The sequence below is a fragment of the Vulpes lagopus genome, chromosome 2 (genome assembly GCF_018345385.1).
Source record: "Vulpes lagopus strain Blue_001 chromosome 2, ASM1834538v1, whole genome shotgun sequence".
Taxonomy (NCBI): domain Eukaryota; kingdom Metazoa; phylum Chordata; class Mammalia; order Carnivora; family Canidae; genus Vulpes; species Vulpes lagopus.
The window spans coordinates 110,738,460-110,759,523 of record NC_054825.1 but is presented as its reverse complement, the minus strand read 5'-3'; the positions used below and the strand labels follow the sequence as shown (position 1 = coordinate 110,759,523).

Below are 21,064 nucleotides of genomic sequence, written 5' to 3'. Positions count from 1 at the left end.
GCAGGATGTTTCGTCTGAAAACCAGTATCACACCATTAGGAAAAAAATTATAAAATGGAAACTAAACACATTCGTCTTTTGCAAGATTTTAAATTATACCTGTTTTGTCAGTTCTTGGCAACCACAGCTCTGTTTTAGAGGATAGATTTTGAGAAGTAGTAACCACAGAGGGACTATATTAAACCCATACACATAGCTGGTCTTAGTGCACAGGATCAAAGGCTGATTAAAGGCACATTTCTTTATTGTGAAAAAGAATATACTAATTGTCTAGTCATAGAGAAGTGTGGATAAAAGTCGGTTCCTCCTGGATTAGTTTATTAAATTAAAATGGCAACAAAGTCATAAAAATGTTTTAGTTTTGTCATAGATGTTATCATAAGCCAGTATCTTCTTATCTGTTTTCCCCAACTAGCATTTAATCTCCATGAGAGTAGGAGCTTTATCCGATACCTGTAATAGTGCTTGACACACTGCTGAAAAAATATTCACTTAAAAAACCTTAATTACATACTGACATTCAGAAATGTATCTTTTTCATCTGCCCGGATAACTGAATCCTTTTCTGCTAGCAGACTTAAACTTAGAAATGCTTGCTGTATTCTCAATGATTTAAAACTGTGTTTATCTCATGGACTCCTTTTTTCTGAATTAAGTTATTATTAAGAAATAATCTCTTGGGACGCCTGGGTGACTCAGTGGTCGAGCGTCTGCCTTCAGCTCAGGTCGTGATCCTGGGGTCCTGGGATCGAGTCCCGCATCAGGCTCCCTATAGGGAGCCTGCTTCTCCCTCTGTCTGCGTCTCTGCCTTTCTCTCTGTGTCTCTCATGAATAAATAAATAAAATCTTTAAAAAAATAATAATCTCATGGACCCTTTTCATCCGTAATTAAATTACTTAATATTAGTTGACATAGAAAGCCCTTTGAAAACTTACAGTAATGTTCTTTAGGACTTTAGGTTTTTGTTATTTCTGTTTCCTTGTGTTGAGCTGACTTGTTTTTAAGGGCACTTCACTTAGCAGAATCCCAGCCTGCTTCCACCACTTTTAACAGGGATTCACGGTCTCAGGTCTTTCTGGATCAGTCTGGACCTTGGATCCTACTGTATTGCTCTTCCGTGGCCGCCAGGGTTCTGTATCTTTTCTAGCTTTCTGAGCTTCCTCTGAGCCTCTACACTGAGCTGCTGGGGAACCTGCCTTCCTACCCCTATACCCACTGCACGACACTTTGAAAAAACTCTGTGTAGCATTTCCTCTGTGCTCATTGAGATAGCAGGACAAGTCAAGGCAGCTGCTTTTTATTTTTATTTTTCCCCCCATGGTGTTAGGATAAGCTCAGGATGCATATACTGATCCCTTGGTTGATATTTAGGATTTTAAAACTTTTTGAAATAAGCATTTGCAAAAGGGTCAGTGGCACCCTTTTTGCTCCGTACCCCCATTCTCTTTGTCTGTCTTTGAGGCTCACAGGCTTCCAGAACTGTTCCATGATTGCTCAGTCTTAGAATAGAATTGTTCCGCCTGCGCTGTTTGTGTAGCATAAATGACCTCTTTAATAATTTATTTTAATCTAAAATACCCAAATCAGTTTTGATAACTTTGTTCTTAATATGTAGCATTGTCAACGATTTGGCAGTTTCTTCTTACAGTTAAGCGTACGTTTACTTCTGACCGCAAATTTTACTCTTACGTATTTGCCTAAGATAACTGAAAACCCATGTTCACGGAAAGACTTCTGCATTCTTCCATGTTCACAGAAAGATGTTTGTAGTAGCTTTATTCTTAATCGCTCAGACCTGGAGAACATAAACGTCCCAAACGACCAACAGTGGTAGAACAGATAAACATATCATACGCAACTAGCAATAGGAAGGAGGAAACTACCTGGATACACAGTTGTATGCATAAATCTCAGTGGTATTATGTCAAGCAAATAAAGCAGAGCTTGAAACAGTATATATTGTATGAGTCCATTTTGATAAAATTCCAAAAACAAAAGCAAAGCTAATCAGTGGTGAAAAAAAGTCAAAAACGGTGGTTGCCTTGGGGGCAGGGATTGATTAAGAAGGACCATAGATAAAAATATGAAATAGTCTGTGTCTTTTATTGTTACTTTTATTATTACTGAGAGGTTTATTATTAAAATTATTTTTAATTTTTTTTTATTTTTGATGAATAATAATTGTATATATTTAATTGTACATATTAGTTACAACATGTGACATATGTGTGCACTGTGAAGTGATTCCCACCATCAAATTAATGAGTACATCCATCACCTCACGGAGTTGGGGGGCAGGGCTGGGGGTGTGGTTAGAACACTGAAGATCTACCTCCGCAGTTTTCGAGTATACACTACGGTGTTTTTAGTTGTAGGTACCGTCCTGTACTTCATGTCTCAGAACTTTTCCTTCTTATAATTGAAAGTTTGTAACCCTTTTTCTCCCAATACATAGATTTATTATTTCACAGTTATTCATGTAAAAGTGACCTCCTGTTATTGTCTGGTATTGTCACTTAACCACTGAATGCCCATGCAGCCTTTGAGTGCCTTGCTTTCTTACACTCGTATAGGATAGATTGTTTAAGTCATTTTTGGACACATAGAAAAACTGCTCAATAAAAAAAAAAGAAAAAGAAAAACTGCTCAGTAGATGAGCAGTGGAGGGATCAGTGCTTCCTTGAGCCTATTATTGCTTGCTTGCTTGCTTGCTTGCTTTCTTCCCATTTTCACTTTTGTTTATAGACATTTTCTCTGCATACAAGTAGAAAGAATTACGTGTTGACCACCATGTAGCTGTCACCCAGCTTCAATGATGATCATTTTGCTATTCCTGTTTCATGTACACTACCTTACTCCCTTTTTTTGCTTGCTGGTATAGTCTAAAGCAAGTCTCAGTCATGTAATTTCAGCCACAAAGACTTCAGTATAGATTTCTATCTAATAGGAAATGACATTTAAAAAAAATCCTCAAAAAAAAAATCCTCAATTACATGCCATTTTCATGCCTACCAATAATCACACTTAACAATAATATCTTAATCCTTGGGCCAGATTGTTTTCCTCAACTGTCTGAAAAGATTCTTTTTATAGCTGTTATGTTTGAACTAGGATCCTTAAAACAGTACATGCGGCATTGTGTTGGTACAAGTCCTCTATTTTTTTTTTTAATGATAACTTTTTTAAAAAACTTCAATTCCAATATAATTAACATACAGTGTAGTTTCAAGTATTGTGATTCAGCAGTTCTATACATCACCTTGTGCTCATCACAATGAGTGGCCTCTTCAAACCCTGTCATCCACCTCACCCCTCCCCACCTCTCCTCTGGTGGCCATCAGTTTGTTCCCTGTATATAAAGGGTCTTTTTTTTTCTTTGCTTCTTAAATTCCACATATGAGTGAAATCATAATGATATTTGTCTTTCTCTGACTTATTTCACCTAGCATTGTACCCTCTAGAGCCATCCATATTGTAGCAAATGGTAAGATTTCATTCTTTTTTATGGCTGAGTAATATTACACATACACACACCACACCACACACATCTTCTTTGTCCATTCATCTATTCTTGGATATGTGGGCTGCTTCCATGGTTTGGCTATTGTAAATAATGCTGCTATAAGCATAAGGGTGCATATAGCTTTTCAAATTAGTGTCTTCATAACCTTTAGGTAAATATTCACAGTGGAATTTCTGGATCATATGGTAAATCTATTTTTAATTTTTTGAGGAACCTCCATACCATCTTCCACAGTGGCTCTAGTTTGCGTTCCCACCAGAAAGGTTTGTAACCTTTGACTGACTTCTCTTTGTTTTCTCCATACTCCAGCCCCAGACACCTATAAATCTAATCTATACTATTGTGAGTTTGGCTTTTTAGATTCCACATGTGAGATAATATAGTGTTTGTTTTTCTGTGTCTAGCTTATTTTACTTAGCATAATGCCCTCTGGCTTCATCTATGTTACCACAAATAGAATTTCCTACTTTTTTAGGGCTGAATAATATTCTAATGCTACATATATAAAATTATATAAATATTTACATGCATACTATATATATTTATGTATGTATATATGTTATTATATGCATACATACACATTATGTGTGTGTGTGTATGTAACATTTTCTTTATGTATTCATCTGTTGACAGACACTTCGGTTATTTTTGTAACTTGGCTATTGTGAATAATGCTGCAGTGAACATACGATTGCAGATATCTCTTTGAGATAGTGATTTCATTTCCCTGAAATATATACCCAGAAAAAAAGATTGCTGGATCATTTGATAATTCCGGTCTTAATTTTTTGAGAAACCTCCATACTGTCTTCCATAGTAACAGCATCAGTTTATATTCCCACCTCTGGTGCACAAAGGCTCCCTATTCTCTACACCTTCCCTGACACTTGTTATCTTTCATCATTTGATGATAGATACCCTATAGGTGTGAGCTTTAGCTCATTGTGGATTTTAATTTGCATTTCCCTGATGATTAGTGGTGTTAAACACCTTTATCCTGCACCTGTTGGCCATTTGCATGTCTTCTTTGGAAAATGTCTGTTAGCTCCTCTGCCCATTTTTCAATTGAATTGGGATTATTTTGCTGTTCAGTTGTATGAGTGGGTTTGTTTTTTTAATGTTTTAGATATTACTCCCTTATCAGATAAATGGTTTGCAAATATTTTCTCCCGTTCCGTCTTTTGCCTTTTCCCTTTTGTTGGTGGTTTGCTTTGCCATGCAGAAGCTTTTTAGTTTGATGTAGTCCCACTTGTCTATTTTTGCCTTTGTCACCTGTGTTTCTGAGATCATATCCAAAAGATCATTTCCCAGACCAGTGTCAAAGAACTAGTTTCAGCTTGTGATTTCATCTAGGAGTTTTACAGTTTCAGGTTTTAAATTTAAGTCTTTAAACCATTTGAGTTGGTTTTGTATACTGTGAAAGATAAGGGTCCGGTTTCATTCTTCTGCACGTGTATATCCAGTTTTCCCAGTACCATTTATTGAAGACTGTGTCCTTTCCACATTGTAACATTGTATATTCTTGGTGCCCTTCTTAAAGATAAGTTGACCGTGTCTGACTGGGTTTATTTCTGGGTTCTTTGTTCTGTTCCATTCATCTGTGTGTCTCTTTTTGTGCCAGTACCATATTGTTTTAATTATTAGAGATTCATTATGATAGAGTTTGAAATCCGGAAGTATGATGCTTCTAGCTTTGTTCTTTTTTTCTCAAGATTGCTTTGAATTTTCAGGGCTTTTGAAGTTCCATATTAATTTTAGGGTTTTTTTTTTCTATTTCTGTGAAAAAAAAAACTTGAAATTTTGATAGGAATTACCTTGAATGTACAGATCACTTTGGATACTATTGACATTTTAACTATATTAATTTTCCAATCCCTAAACACGGAATTTCTTTCCATTTATTTTGTGTCTTCTTCTATTTTTCAGTTTTTTTTATAAGTTTCAGTCTACATATCTTACATCTCTTTGGTTAAATTCATAAGTATTTTATTCTTTTTTGACTCTATTGTTAATAGCTTGTTGTTAGTGCATAGAAACACAACTGATTTTTGTATGTCCTAATAAGTATATATGTTACAAGGATTTCCTTATTTCTCAGAGTTTAATGAATTGTACATTTCAGTGTTTCTTAAATTTACTTAAAAATCTAAAAAAATATTGACACCTTAGGTTTGATTTCAGCGGCATGGCTTAACATTTCTGAAACTACTTCTGTATATTCCAGGACTAAGAAACTGTACAAATATATTAAGGCTATTGTCGGTAAGTTTTCTCTCTGTTGCGTGAAGGAATTACAAATATGGAAACAGGGAGTGTTAGAATGCACACTTAATTGCTTAGCTGAAACTGGAGGTATTAGTATGAATCCATAGTTTTTCATTTCCTTGTATATATATATATATATATATATATATATATATATATGTAGATAAATACAGAATTATATATTTATATATATTTCTATGAGGCACCTCATCTATACAATATTTACATAAATGAGAGACCTAGAAGCATTGACAGCAGTGGCACTTATAACTCCTGTGCTTGAATTTTAAATACCCCTCTCCATTAAAAGGAACTTCTCTTTCTTTGAGAAACAGAAATGACTAATACCAGGGTTGGCAAAATATGTAATGACAAAATAAGAAGGTGTAGAAAGAATCATGAAGAATGTCAGAAGGATATAGCAACTATCTTGAGGAGGTTCTTGCTGGTCAAATCTGGGATAGTTGAAGAATCAAAATGCATATATGACAGTACTAATGGGTGGTAACCTATTGAATAAGAATCTGTGAGTCCAGGGTGGGGGGTGGGGGTGACTGGGTGACCAGCACTGAGGGGGGCACTTGATGGGATGAGCACTGGGTGTTATGCTATATGTTGGCAAATTGAACATCAATAAAAAATAAATTTAAAAAATAAAAAATAAATTTAAAAAAAAATCTGTCAGTCCAGACCCATGTAAAATGAATGAATGAGGAGAATGGAAAGTCTTCTTCCCAGTAGAATGGCAAATACCAAATACAGGAAAGATGATAGAGTTCTGGCCCCAGCACTTTGTTGTACTGCTGCCAAAGATGCAAAACCTGATAATAATCTTGAGCAAACATCAGACAAATCCTAATTGGCTCACATTGTACAAAACATCAAGTTCAAGAAACACAAGGGAAAGACTAGAATTGGTCCACATTAAAGTATATCAAATAGGCATGACAAGTCAATGCCATTTGTGATCTGGGATCACAATGACCCTGCCCTAATGGGATGGATAACTGTAAGGATATTACTGGGACAGTGGATGGCATTTGAATGTGGAGTCTTAATTAGCTAATATTGCTGTGGTGATGTTAAAATTTCTGATCACGGTTACTGTTATAACTATGTAAGAGGATATTTTATTTCTTAGGGAATACATAGTACAGTTGTGGGGTAAAGGAGCACACTAACATATTCTCACATATGCAGAAAAAATACTTATGACTATGGCATGTGTTTATGTAGATAGAATAATAGATAACAGGAAGGCAGGCAAGCATAGTTAACTGAGAATGAGAAAGCAAACAGGACAAAATGGCAATATCGATGGTATACAGGTATACAGGAGGTTTTTTGTATTCTTACATTTTTTTTAATAAGCTTGAGATTATGTCAAAATTAACATTATGAAAGAGATAAATTTAAAAAGAAATAGGAAAAATTTAAAGAATGACATTATTCAAATTTTGAGGTTTATACTAAAAACTAGAAGCTGTTTGTACACACTCTTCAGTGTTGATCCAACTTAACATCTGCCTCATCATATTTTCTACTGATTTGACTCCGGCCTTCAGGACAGGCCAGTGATCCCTCATAGAGTCATGGGCTCACAGACCTCACACCATTCAAGCTTCCATTTCGTTCTTGAATTGCCTCTAACCTCTCCTGGGGAAGTGGTTTGCCGATCTGTGAACTAGGGTTCACGTTAGCAAGTCTGGGAGCATTTGTTCTCCTGGCTAAACCAGCTTCACCAAGGATTAACACTGTTCTGTTCATTACCATCGTATCTCATAAAACACTGTTTCCCTCCAGGTGGATGGAGTGGCTGTTCCCCTGCTTCCCAAACTGTTCCAGTGCTCTTAGGCATCACAGCAAACTCACGGTAGTGGTTCAGGACCTGTTAAAGTTCTGTGGAGCACACAATGATGCCTGTCAGATAGAGCCTAACAGAATTTACAGTTTCAGTATTAGGTCACTGCAATCCTTTCAGTGAAGTCAGGTCTTTGCAAATCCTTCTGTTTTCAGAAGTTGCTCTAATGGAAAACAAGCTCTACATGAAAATCAATGTGGAACGTGGAAAATTAGAGTGGCAGCATCCAGTTGGATTGTAAGGTTTGAGAAGTTGTGCATTGCCCAACTCATTCTCCTGAGAATTCTGACTTCTTGAGTTATGAAAGTATCGGTGATATTCAGTGTATACTTTGGTTGGGTTCTTATGTAGAATAAAGTTAGGGAAAGGACTTTGTCAAATTAGAATGCTGTGTAAATTCCAGTTCTGAGCAACTTCATTAATACACTTATGATTTTCTTTCAGTGAAGCTATAGGCTTAAGGTTTATTTTACTGAATTGAATTGATCCCTTATTATTTTTTAAAGATTTTATTTATTCATGAGACACACACACACACAGAGGCAGAGACACAGGCAGAGGGAGAAGCAGGCTCCATGCAGGGAGCCTGACGTGGGACTCGATCCCGGGTCTCCAGGATCAGGCCCTGGGTTGAAGGTGGCGCTAAGCCGCTGAGCCACCTGGGCTGCCCCATCACATTGTTTCTAAAGAGCACCTTGGGAGGGTGGGATTTGGTTCATCTCCCCGTGCTTCCTGTGCCTTTCCTTCTGTGTGATGGTAGTCCTGGCCCCAGGACTATAAAACTTAAAATAATATGTAAATGTAAAGTAGTAAGCATATCAGGCTAACAGCCAAACAATAGTTATGCTTACTACTTTACATTTACATATTATTTTAAGTTTTATAGAATATTATGGTTTGAATGATTCACTATGTAGATAGGGCTTTAATTTTTGAGAATAGTACATTAATATGTAATAGTAACTGTAATAAAACATTTTGCTCTTATGATGCAGTTGTCATTGACAATCAAAGGAAACAGGGTGTACTAAACCCCCCCCCTACACCAGGTTGAAGGTCAGAATTTGAAGCTTAATGACAAAATTAAAATCCTAGGTCATAGATTATCATAGACAGTGAGTGTTGAAAGGTATTTTAAAGGTAACACACTTTAGCCTCCTTGTTCTACAGAGAAAAGAAAAACTCAGAGGACACCCCACAATAAACTGCCTTCTTGTTATCACTTGTGTGTGACAACCCAGTCCTTCCAGAAGACACGGTGAACAGCTGTTCTTCCCTCTCAGCACTGCACACAGATCCTGTGAATGGATGTACTCTCAGAATCATGTTGTCAGAGAAAGGAGCTTTTTATAGGGACTCCTCTGCGGGGTGCTTCAGAGCCCACCTGAGACTCGCTGAAGTGCCCCTCCCCAGAAGAAAAAGGAAGTGTTCAGAACTTTATCGGTTCATAACAGTCTGTGTCTAGGGATAGGTTTTAAGCATTATGGTTTTTGCGTGTCTGGATCTAGAGATTCAGACCCTGTCATTATGACTTACTCTCTTTATTTCTCATAGCCTGGCTTTTTTTTTTTAAGATTTTATGTATTTATTCATGAGAGACAAACAGAGACATAGAGGGAGAAGTAGGCTCCCTACAAGGAGCCTGATGTGGAACTGGATACGAGACCCCAGGATCACAACCTGAGCCTAAGGTAGATGCTCAACCACTGAGCCACCCAGGCATCCCTCATAGCCTAGCTTTTCTTTAGGTTAGTTTCAGTCTCAGATAAGCTCTTTCCCAGGACTTTGGGGAAAAATACAAACAAATGGTTCTAATTAGTGGTGAGGGAGAGAGAGAGGGTATGTTAGAGTAGAATCGTTTCTCCAGAGTTCTTCAAAACTGGCAGTCGTCAGATAGCATCTTGTTTACACATGATAAAGGAACAGCATGAGCTTGTGTGTATGGCCACATACAATGCTGTCGTGCTTGGAAGGCATCAGAATTTCAGAGCATTCGTGATTTTTATGCAGACTTTTGCTACCACAATTGTATCTGTCCCAGCGTAGGTCTTGAAGAATATCAGCAGCCAGAGAATTGCCAGGAAGTTATGACTAACTGCTAAGCAGTTAAACCTTTAGCAAAAAAGAGTCACAAAACTTGGTCAGGAGGCCGGTGATTTACCATGGTTGCGTGTGCAACAAAGCGAGCAGGATGCACAGGTTCAAGGGGCCGGGGGAATCCGGCACTGGGTACATGAGGCTCAGCAGATGTAGGAGCAGAGCACACACAACCTAGAGAAGCTGTTCTGAGAGAGGACACAATGAGTGCCAGTCGTAAGAGTCCCAAGAACAAAGTCCATCATTCTCGAAGTTGGCACTAAAGCATAACGATGCTTGGTGGGTTTCTATTTTGATGCTTTGGGGTCATGTTCATTCATTTATTTCTGTTGTTCTCTCCACTTAGGAAGCTCTTCCTCCAGCTCTATGCAGGTCTCACACCTTCACCCCTTTTCAGTGGGGATCCTTCAGGGTGGAATTTTGTCAGTTTCTGAGGATGCCTATTCCTAAAGTGCATTCTAAAACTGTAGTTACCCCCAGGTGTTTGAAAACCCACTGGGGCTCACTGTTGAGATAGGCTTGAGCTGCAACTCCATTGCTCACCTAATGCCTACTGCCATCTGGCTGGGACACTGTAGTAGTGTTTGGATCTCTCAAAAGTAGTGTCTTATTCTTTTTGGTATGTATTGCACCTTGAGAGAAGTCATCCTTCATACTTCTTTCTCGGGAGTCTGCCTGGACCAGAGTGTGCACCCTGTCCATCCTATTAAAAAGGGTAACTCTCTCCCTCCAGAGGTCTTGGCTGCCAGCCTTCCCTGCTCTTTTTTCTGCATACCGCCTATCACCGCCTGCCACATTATAACATTCAGTTATTTATTTTCCTCACCTAGAATCTAAGTTCCTTGAAGACTGGAACTTTATTCTGTTAATTCCCCAGCATCTCTTCTGGCTAGAAGAATACTTATGTATAGTAGTGTAGATTGTCAGGATTGCCAGTACCTATTTGTGGATTGATCGATTCATCTATTCTTTCATGTGTTTTTTCACATTCATTCATTCCTCAGACATTCATTGAGAATAGTGATCAAGAATAACGGCAAGTGTTTGCAACAATATGGATGGACCTAAAGAGTATTATGCTAAGCCTAAATAAGTCAGTCAGAAAGACAAATACCATATGATTTCACTCATACGTGGAATTTAAGAAACAAAACAAATAGAGAAACAAGGGGAAAGAAGAGAGACAAATCAAGAAACAGACTCTTAACTTCAGAGAATAAACTGATGGTTAGAGAGAGGAGGTGGGTGGAGGATGGGAGAAATAGGGGATGGGGATGAAGGAATGTACTTGTAATGAGCACCGGTGATGATCAGAAGTGATGAATCACTATATTGTACACCTGACACTAATATAGCACTCTATGTTCACTATACTGGAATTTTTTTAAAAAAGAGTAATGGCAAGTAATAAAACTTTAGGAGTTAAAGATACCTGAGTCGTTAAGAAAGAGAAAGATGGCTTGAGATGGTGTTGTAGACAGACCATAATTGCATTTTGTAGAATGTGGGAGGCCGTCCCTGTGAGGAGTCTATTATTCGAAGTACGGTGGGAAGCCCCAGGAGTATTTTAAGCCAGGGAATGACAGAATTTTATTTTGTTTATAAAATTTACCATAGCTATTGCTTGGAGAATAGGCTTAGGAAGGGAAGCTTGGTGGAAGGCAGTTTTTCAGCATTTTTAGAGAAGACAAGTGCTGTAAGTAGCTACGACTTAGCTCCCATCTTTTTCCCAAACCCTATTTACCTGCTGTTGTCCCTGTTACCACAGTGAAGCCCAGAGCTTTGGGCTTGCGGTGGGGCAGCTGGTACTACCATGACAGCAAACAGAAGAGCTGCTCCCTCCTGTCCTAGGGGAAGAGTTGAGCTCTGACTAGGGTGGTAGCCCCATTGGTGCAGATGAATGGAGACTAATGAACAAACTCTGCTTCACCCAATGCAATGCATATCAGTTTGCTTTTCTAGCATCTAACAGAATGTTTCATTCAGTTAGCAAACTTTTGTACTACTTTTACTGATTATATTTAAAACCTCAGAAATAAAAAGGTAATTTGTAACATTTGATGTTTTAATATAAAGTATACATGGAGTCTATAATTCTAAGTCAGCAATTTTAATGTTTAATCTATTTTATAGTAGATTATAATTAAATAATGCTCTTTAAAATCATAGTGTATAAAAGCATAAAGCAAAGTATGTAAAGTTATATACCTTAATAGTATGTTTTATAAAGTAAGGAATTTTTAATTTTATTATATTTATGTCCTTTATTTCTCTTTCTTTTCTTTTTTATTAAAAGTACCAAGATACGAATATGCAGGGAGTTGTGTATGAACTAAACAGCTATATAGAACAACGGTTGGATACAGGAGGAGACAACCAGCTACTCCTCTATGAATTGAGTAGCATCATTAAAATAGGTAAGAAATGTTTTGTATTCCTTCTGGTAGAAAATTTGAACTGAAGATTCTTTTATTCCATTGCAGAAAATGGAAAAAGTAATATACTTACTATAAGGCGAATGCAAGTCATTTATTTACTTCTATTCTGGGGCTAAATTTGAAATGAAAATATTTTATTATGAAAGTACTATAATGAGTCAAGCCTAAAAATTCCTAAGTTGTCTAATCCCAAAAAAGTATCTGCCAGATATATAAATGGAATGAATGTACTATGCTTTCTAAATAAAACCTAGTTTTCTTTGGAAAGTATAGTTTTATTGAATTAAATCACATCGTTATGGAGTAAATCATTAATTTTTAAGAAACAAAAAGCATTTTAAATTTATTTGGGGAGGTGACAGAGTTATATACTGTTATTACCATTTTACTGATGAGGAAGCTGTGGCAAAGACAGGTCAAATATTTTATCCAAAGCCACACAAGTAAAAAGGAGTGAAACAGGAGTCTACATTCAGGCAGTCCTCCCCTAGTGATATCTGTTATCTGCTCTGATAATTGCCTTCAGATGAACCGGAGGCAGTTTTAGGAAAGTTAAATTATGTTTTCTTCAATGATGACATGTGGAGATATACATCATCCTTTTTGGTTGATGCTAATATTGATTACTCATTATTATAAATCTCATGTCTGATATTTTTCATTTTTTAAAAATTAAATACAATTCTTAAAAAATATTTCCAATAATTGTGATACTTAAAGTTTCCCAAAGATATTATTACATAGCACATGAGCTGCATTTGAGGATGTCACATCTTAAAATTTGCTGTAGCTGATGCATAATGAATGCAGATGCTCTACTTGTGTGATTGAGTAAAGTGGTAACTTAATCTGCTCAGTTGACTGCATGACAATTAGTTATGGTAAAGGTCCTTTCACAAAGACTCCTGCCTGAGGTCTCACCTTAAAGAGTTTATACGTGGTCTGTTCTTCCATTGAGATTAGTTTCTTCCCTTTTTATTACTTTGGCAGCCACAAAAGCTGATGGATTTGCACTGTATTTCCTTGGAGAGTGCAATAATGTAAGTATCTAAATTTAGATTTTGGTGCTCTAGATAAGAAAATGTCATAAGCTTTTTAAAAAAGATACACTGTGTTACAAACAACAGATGCATGGGAATTAGGTACTTTAAACTCATGTTGTGTTCCGTTTCTATACACAGTCATTGCCAGCTGAAAAGTTTAGCAGCGTGGCAACATTGGGGCATAAAGTCTTATAACTTATTTATTGTTTTAGTTTTGGTTTATGGTATCGTATCCTAGGGATGGCATTTCTAGACTGTGTTTTGTACAGAAGATATTTCAGCACTGGGAGCTGGGGCACCATGGATGATTTATGCCCTTGCAAAACAGTCTGTAACAGTAAAATGAGAACAAAAGTCCAGCATTTTTATGTGTGTGTGATTTTTTTTTTTTTTAATATTTCTTTAAGGCAACTCTCACAGTGCTGGGACAGAGTTACTAAGTGTAGCTCCCAGAGCTGTGGTGGCCATAGCTCAGAATGTTCCATGGCATGGGGCTTTTCTAGTCTTCTGTGCGACAGGCTGGACCGTGTGTCTCTGGGTTAACTTACTCAAAGCATGGCCCACTATCAAATCCAGTTGTGTATAAGGCACTTTAAAAAGTACTTTAAGATGTTTGGCTACTGGCATCTGATTTTTGTTATGAAATTAAAACCACATACATGACATTTTAGACCAATATTCCAAGCCAATAACAATTATATTTGTAATTTAAATATATAGAAATTATTTATAAATATATTTGGAAAATTCTTACTATGTATTTCTTGTGAGTTAGGCATTGTTATTTGAGATTTGGAATGTATTTTTGCAATGCAATACTTGTATGTATGAGTAATCAAAATGTGTGCTATTTATAATATATAAAATGTTAATAGGAATAGAGATGCAAGTGTTCTGAGATTTTTGATAGTACTCTTGAATAATACAGTAGTCCAAAGGATAAACAGTAGTTGCACAAAAATATTTCTTGGCTGATTTACCAAACCCATAATTGATCCTCTTCTTTTTTGCAGCCCTTCTTTCCCCCTTGCAGAGTAAAAATTTATGTTACAGGATTAAAAGCTCTTTAGGGTAAAGACCTTTTCTTACAAATCTTCACATTCACCCAGCATCTCTCCTAGTGCCTTCCATGTACAGAATAAGAGTGTTAATTAAATTAAATTATTCAAATATCACTACTACTTCTAAAAACATTAAATGATATTTCAGCTAATGGGTAACAAGTAGATCTCATTCTTTCCTATTCATTCCAAAAATTTGCTTTTAAAATTTTGCCTTTTAGAAAACTGTTATATAATTTGTAATTCTATTGAAAATGTACTGGTGTGTATGTTAGCTCAGGGTGATCATGAGAGTGCATGTCTCCTTATGACGCCCCTGGGATCTGCAGACAACTCTCAGGGCTTAACCTTGGCAGCTGAGTATGTACCACGTGACCCTTTCCCTTCAATCACAGCTATTTGTGACCCAAACTCGGACCCATCCAATTCTCTGCTGAAACCTGGATCCCGGACTCAGCATTTCTAGCTGTTTACATGAAAAGAAGTGAGTGAACCCTGGAACTGAGACGGCCCCATGGGATGACCCTCTTCTGCTCTGTGTGACAGAGAATGGGGGAAAGTGGTTTGCAGAGGTCAGGAAGGGCAGGCAACAAGAGGCCAGGGGTCTGCAGGGTGTGACAGCCTCAGGAAGTGCTTGACTTTTAGAGCCTGGGTTGAGATTCACAAATCCCATATTCTTAGGCACTTGGCTGGTTTGTTGGGTTTTTGTGGGGTTTTTTTGCAAGCTTTGTTTATACATTGACCTTCGTGAGGTAGGTTCCTAGAATATGTGATTTAGAGAAAGCTCTTTGTGTCTACAGTCTCTAAACTGTATTCTATGTATACCAATTCTAATTCTTTGACTTTTTTTTTACTTAATTGAGGGGATGACACTATATGCCTCCTAAATCTATTGATTTCATTGTACATGACTATCTCTGAGGTCATTGTGTCCATGGTCCTGTCCTGCTCAACAGCATGTCCCTAGGAACACACAGCAGATGACCTAGCAAAAATTGTAGCTTCTTCTGACCTTCCTAAGTCCTGTCTCTGTTGTGCATTACTATCATATACTTCTCCTTCAGAGAATTTAACTGAGTCTGTAATTATGTATTTATTTATGATGTGTGTGATTGTTTATCTGGCTTTCTGATGAGAATGGGATCTCCGTGAAGGCAGAGACCTTGTTCTCCTGGGAGGATACTTTTAGGGGTGATTACTGCAGTTTGTTCATCACGTTTTTCCTTGTATGTATTCCACACAGGTGTCTGTGCCTTTAATATTTCCCTGCCCTGGGGACTTCTGTGGGTAGGAAGAAGACATCGCCTAAAGTCTAGGTTCACTGAAGTGTTTCTTTTTTTAGTCTTTCTTTCTTTCTTTCTTTCTTTCTTTCTTTCTTTCTTTCTTTCTTTCTTTCTTTCTTTCTTTCTTTCTTTTTCTTCCTCTTTCTTTCTTCTTTTTTTTTTTAAGATTTTATTTATTTATTCATGAGAGACACAGGCAGAGACACAGGCAGAGGGAGAAACAGGCTCCATGCAGGTAGCCTGATGTGGGACTCGATCCCGGGACCCCAGGATCACACCCTGTGCTGAAGGCAGGCACTAAGCCACTGAGCCACCCAGGGACCCCTTCCTTCCTTCCTTCCTTCCTTCTTTTTCTTTCTTTCTTTCTTTCTTTCTTTCTTTCTTTCTTTCTTTCTTTCTTTCTTTCTTCTTTCTTTCTTTCTTTCTTTCTTTCTTTCTTTCTTCTTTATTTTCTTTCTTTCTTTCTTTCTTTTCTTTCTTTTCTTTCTTTCTTTCTTTCTTTCTTTCTTTCTTTCTTTCTTTCTTTCTTTTTCTTTCCTTTCTCTTTCTTTCTCTCTTCCTTCCTTCCTCCCTCCCTCTCTCTCTCCCTCCCTTCCTCCCTTTCTTTCTTCCTTCCTTCCTTCCTTTGTCCCTTCTTCTTTCTCTTTCTTTCTTTCTTTCTCCCTCCCTTCCTCCCTCCCTCCCTTCCTCCCTCCCTCCCTTCCTTCCTCCCTCCCTTCCTTCCTTCCTTTCTTCTTTCTTTCTTTCTTTCTTTCTTTCTTTCTTTCTCTCTCCCTCCCTCCCTTTCTTTGTTTCTTTCTTTTTCTTCTCTCTCCCTCCTTCCCTCTCTTTCTTCCTTTCCTTTTCTTCTTTCTTCTTTCTTTCTTTCTTTCTTTCTTTCTTTCTTTCTTTTCTTTCTTTCTCTCATTCTTTCCTTTCTTTCTTTTCTTTCTTGTTTCAGCAGGCTCCACACTCCGCGTGGAGCACAATGCGGCCCTTAAGCTCACTACCTTGAGTTCAAGACCTGCACTGGTCAAGAGACGGACGCTTCACTGACAAGCCACCCAGACGCCCCTGAAGTGTTTCTTTAGTTGTATCTACAAGATTACCACTTTTTTTGCTCTTCATTTCCTCATGCATCTCAGGTCTTCCGTTTGGAATCACTTTTCTTCTCTCCTGTAGAATTTTCCTTAGTGAGAATGTGCTGATGGGAAACTTTCACTTTTTGTCTGAGTGTGTAATTATGTCATCACTTTCTTATAATAGATCTTTCCTGGATACAGAAATCAGATTGATAAAATTCTCTGTGTATTGACTTGAGCATAGTTACTTTTGGGTTCTTTTTGTTGTTTTTCTCAGTTCTTCAGTATAGTTCTTTTTTTTTTTTTATTTCCTGGATATTTTTTAAGTTGATCTTTTATTTCTTGGGACATATTAACTATACCCCTTTAACATTGTTTTATATTCTTTCTGAATTTACATATCTTGGTTTTGTTTCATACATGTCTCAAAGAGGGTGGCTTATTTGCTCATGTGTTTTAATTTATTTTGTGTTTTAACTGTGAATCGTTATCTTCCTTGGGCCTTTTTAAATGGCTGTTCTTAAGAACTGTGTTTAAGTCCTTCTCCTGGAGTCAGGATATAAATTGTTTTTTTGCCAGTCATCTAAGACACTTCTAATCCAGGACTATTTTAAATTATCTCATGAGATTTTTTTTCAGACTACAAAGTAGTATGGGTTCAAGCATCACACCCATGTGACACACCGTTATGATTTCTCAGAGGAGATTTTTATTGTCCCTCTAGCAATAAATGCAAGATACTCTGGGGCCCTAGTAATCTCCTTGCAACATTAAGTATATTTACCCTTGCAGCTACAATGAGGCATTAGCCCTTTGCAGGTCTCCGCCCCATGTGGGGGTTCTCCTGTTCGCTGCCATGCTTTCCTGAGGGGAGGTCAGCACGTCCAATCTTTGTTGCTCTCAAGAACAATCCAGCTTGGGTTTCATTTGCCTCACAGATTTCTTTATTGACTTCTTTTTAGATTTCTGTGGATTCCGTCCATTCTTCTCAGCCCAGCAATGCATTAGAAAGTATTGTAAAATGTACTTTATCCAGCCTTTAAATAATTTTAAAATTGTTTTCTCCAGGAGTATCACATTATCTAATCTGCCCTATTGCTTGAACAGATGTTGACATACTTCTAAAATGTAAGACAACCATATTAAATAAAATAAAGTTGTTTTTTTTTTGTTTTTCGTTTTTTTTTGCCCAGGTGAGCAGATACATGTGTACTTTTTTTAAATACAAGATGGCATATTATAGATATTTATAGCTTTTTAAAAAATATTTATGTATTTATTTATTCATGAGAGACACACAGAGAGAGGCAGAGACACAGGCAGAGGGAGAAGCAGGTTCCATGTAGGGAGCCTGATACGGAACTCAATCCCAGGACACTGAGATCATGCCCTGAGCCATCCAGGCATTCCTGTGATAAGATTTTTAGTCTATACCAAAAATACCAAGGATTAAGATACAGATGGGAGGAATTATAGAATTCTTATATGTAATAAAAATACTAATTTCTTTTTCATAAATGAGAACAGAAGAAATAATTTCCAAAATTGATACATTGAGAAATATAATTTAAATAGTATTTAAACATATCAAAAATTCCACTGGTAGAATTAAAAATCCACATCAAGGGATGCCTAGGTGGCTCGGAGGTTAAGCGTCTGCCGTCAGCTACGGGGCGTGATCCTGGAGTCCCAGGATTGAGCCGCACATCGGACTCCCTGCATGGAGCCTGCTTCTCCCTCTGCCTGTGTCTCTGCCTCTCTCTCTGACTCTCATGAATAAATAAATAAAATCTTAAAAAAAAAAAAACACATCAATATTACCAGAAAGGAAAACATTTAAAGAAAACATGGAAAGGTTAAGGAAAAGAGAAAACTAAGTTGTATTAAAACACTAAATATAAAACTTAAAATAGATTGTGGAACTCGTTTCAAAAATATGTCACAACAAAATTATAAGTAGAATGGGCCCAGCTATCAAAAGAAAAAAAAATCTTGAATTAGATTTAAAAGCCCCACAACTATGTTCTATTTCATAGAGGCATGTATAATAAACAGAGGACTCAGGAGTGGCTGAAAATAAAAAGATAATTTTAGGGGCCTCTGGGTGGCTCAGTCAGTGAAGCTGTCTGCCTTTGGCTCAGGTCATGATCCCAGAGTCCTGGGATCGAGCTGTACTTTGGGCTCCCTGCTCAGTGGGGCGTCTGCTTCTCCCTCCCCTTCTGTTGCTCCCCCTGCTTGCTCTCTCTCAAGTAAATAAATAAATAAAATCCTTAAAAAATAAAATAAAAAGGTAATTTTAGATGGAGCAAAACTATTCCAGAAAAAATGAAAACAAAATAAGAGAAAGTACCACAGGATCAATAATGAAGTTTAGTTTGGGGAATAAAAGCATTAAATTGGAACAGGAGGTCACTCGGGATTTGTGAAGGGGTTTAGTCTCCAGTGAAGGCAGAGCTGTTATGAAGTTTACACTATAAATATTTGATGCATCAAAATTTGTAAAGCAGGACACTTGGGTGGCTCAGTGGATGAGTGTCTGCCTTTGGCTCAGGGCGTGATCCCAGGACCAGAGATCGATTCCGGCATCTGGCTCCTTGCATGGAGCCTTCTTCTCCTACTTTTGCCTGTGTCTCTGCCTCTCTCTCTGTGTCTCTCGTGAATAAATAAATAAGATCTTTAAAAAAAAAATTGCAAAGCAAAACACATACACACACAAAAAGAACAGAAGGATACAATAGTATTTTTAGTGGTTGACAGATCAAAAATACATTTTAGAGAATGTTAGTAGTATCAATAAGTAGGCTTATCCAGAAAATATATATATTATTTTAGGATTTACCAATGTGGATTTCCTTTTGTTTTTTGGGTTAGACCCTACTTTGATGCTTTTAGCCTTCATTTAAGAATTCAGATCCCTCCAAAAACATTTTTAAAAAAAGAACTCAGATTCCCATAATGCCTAAAAACAAGGAAATTAATATAAATAATGTGAAGTGTAATTCTTTGAGAAGAAAACAAATACAGTTAATGGGATATTAAGAGCATAATATTTACAAAAGTGAATTGTAGTATTGCTAAAGCTCTGGGCAAAGTTATTCACAGTGGAAGATCCGACATCCTTCAAGTATTAAACATCTATACATTTTTGAGGCATTAATAAGAGTCAAAGTAAATTAATTTTTTAGCACATTTTTACTGGGTACAACTGCACGATAGTATTCCAAGTACTAGAGACACGATAGTAAATTAAAATCTCTGTCCTTTTAGGATTTGCCAATTTAACCTATGGACTTAGAAAAAGAAAATCCATATAAACAAGAGACTCCAAAGAATGTATAGATACAGGGGCACCTGGGTAGTGCAGTCAGTTGAGCCTATGTAGTGGTTTTATCTCAAGTCCTGATCTTGGAGTTGTGAGCTAGAGCCCCACATCAGGCTCACTCAGCGGGGTGTCTGCCCAAGGATTCTCTCTCTCCCTCTGCCCCTCCACCCCCCCAAATAAATAAATAAATCCTATAAAAAACCCTATACAGATGTAAGCTATTTTCCAGCCTAATGAATAAAAAAGAGAAAACACAATTATGTTTAATAGTTTAGGAAATGCAGCAGTAAATAGAATGAAAATGATAAACGAGAGGATATTTGCACTAATAAATGTTGACATTTATTTATATATATATATTTTTTATTGAAATTTGATTTGCCAACATATAGTATAACACCAAGTGCTCATCCCATCAAGTGCCCTTCTTAGTGCCTGTCACCCAGTCACCCCATCCCCTCACCCGCCTCCCCTTCCATTACCCCTTGTTTGTTTCTCAGAGTTAGGAGTCTCTCATGTTTTAGATAAAATAGACAGTTTTTGAGGAAAATGTAAATTGTCCCATTTAATACAAATGATGATAGGAAACCTAGGGGGACCAGTAAATGAAAGAAACTGGAGACAGCATTTAAAAAGCTTTTCTAAAAGCCACTTGGACATTTTTTCCAAACTGTTTTTTGAGTACAAACCTTGTTCAGGCTGTTTGCTGCCCCTGGGGACACTGATGAACCAGAATAGGTTCCCTCATTATACCTTCCCTGTGCTTTTCACGTTCCACTGGGACAGTCCCTCAGGAGAGACTACTCCTATTCTATACACATTTTTTCAGAGCCTGGAAGAAGACGGACAGCTTCCCAAAAACATCATGAGACTCTGGAGTTGGCCTGAGTGAATTGTAGCTCACCACTCTGTGACTTCGAAAATATTTTTAAACTGTCTAAATCTTAACTTAACTTCCAATGATTAAATGTTGTGTCGTGAATGTTATTCACTCAGCAAACCATTTAAAATACCTGCTGTGTACCAAAAATCTATGCTAAATTGCTGAGCATACAAAGATGATAAAAAGCAAAACAAAACACCAGTCCCGTCATCAAAGAATGTAGAGC

General features: G+C 37.2%; 1 protein-coding gene across 1 annotated transcript in view; it reads left to right on the top strand.

Annotated features, from left to right (window-relative positions):
- Positions 1-21,064, top strand: part of PDE10A (phosphodiesterase 10A) — a 295,228-nt gene that overhangs the window by 193,257 nt on the left and 80,907 nt on the right. Inside the window, exons 4-5 of the mRNA XM_041729791.1 lie at positions 12,044-12,164; positions 13,176-13,225. Of these exons, the coding sequence (XP_041585725.1) occupies positions 12,044-12,164; positions 13,176-13,225 (171 nt within the window). The remainder of the gene's footprint in view (positions 1-12,043; positions 12,165-13,175; positions 13,226-21,064) is intronic.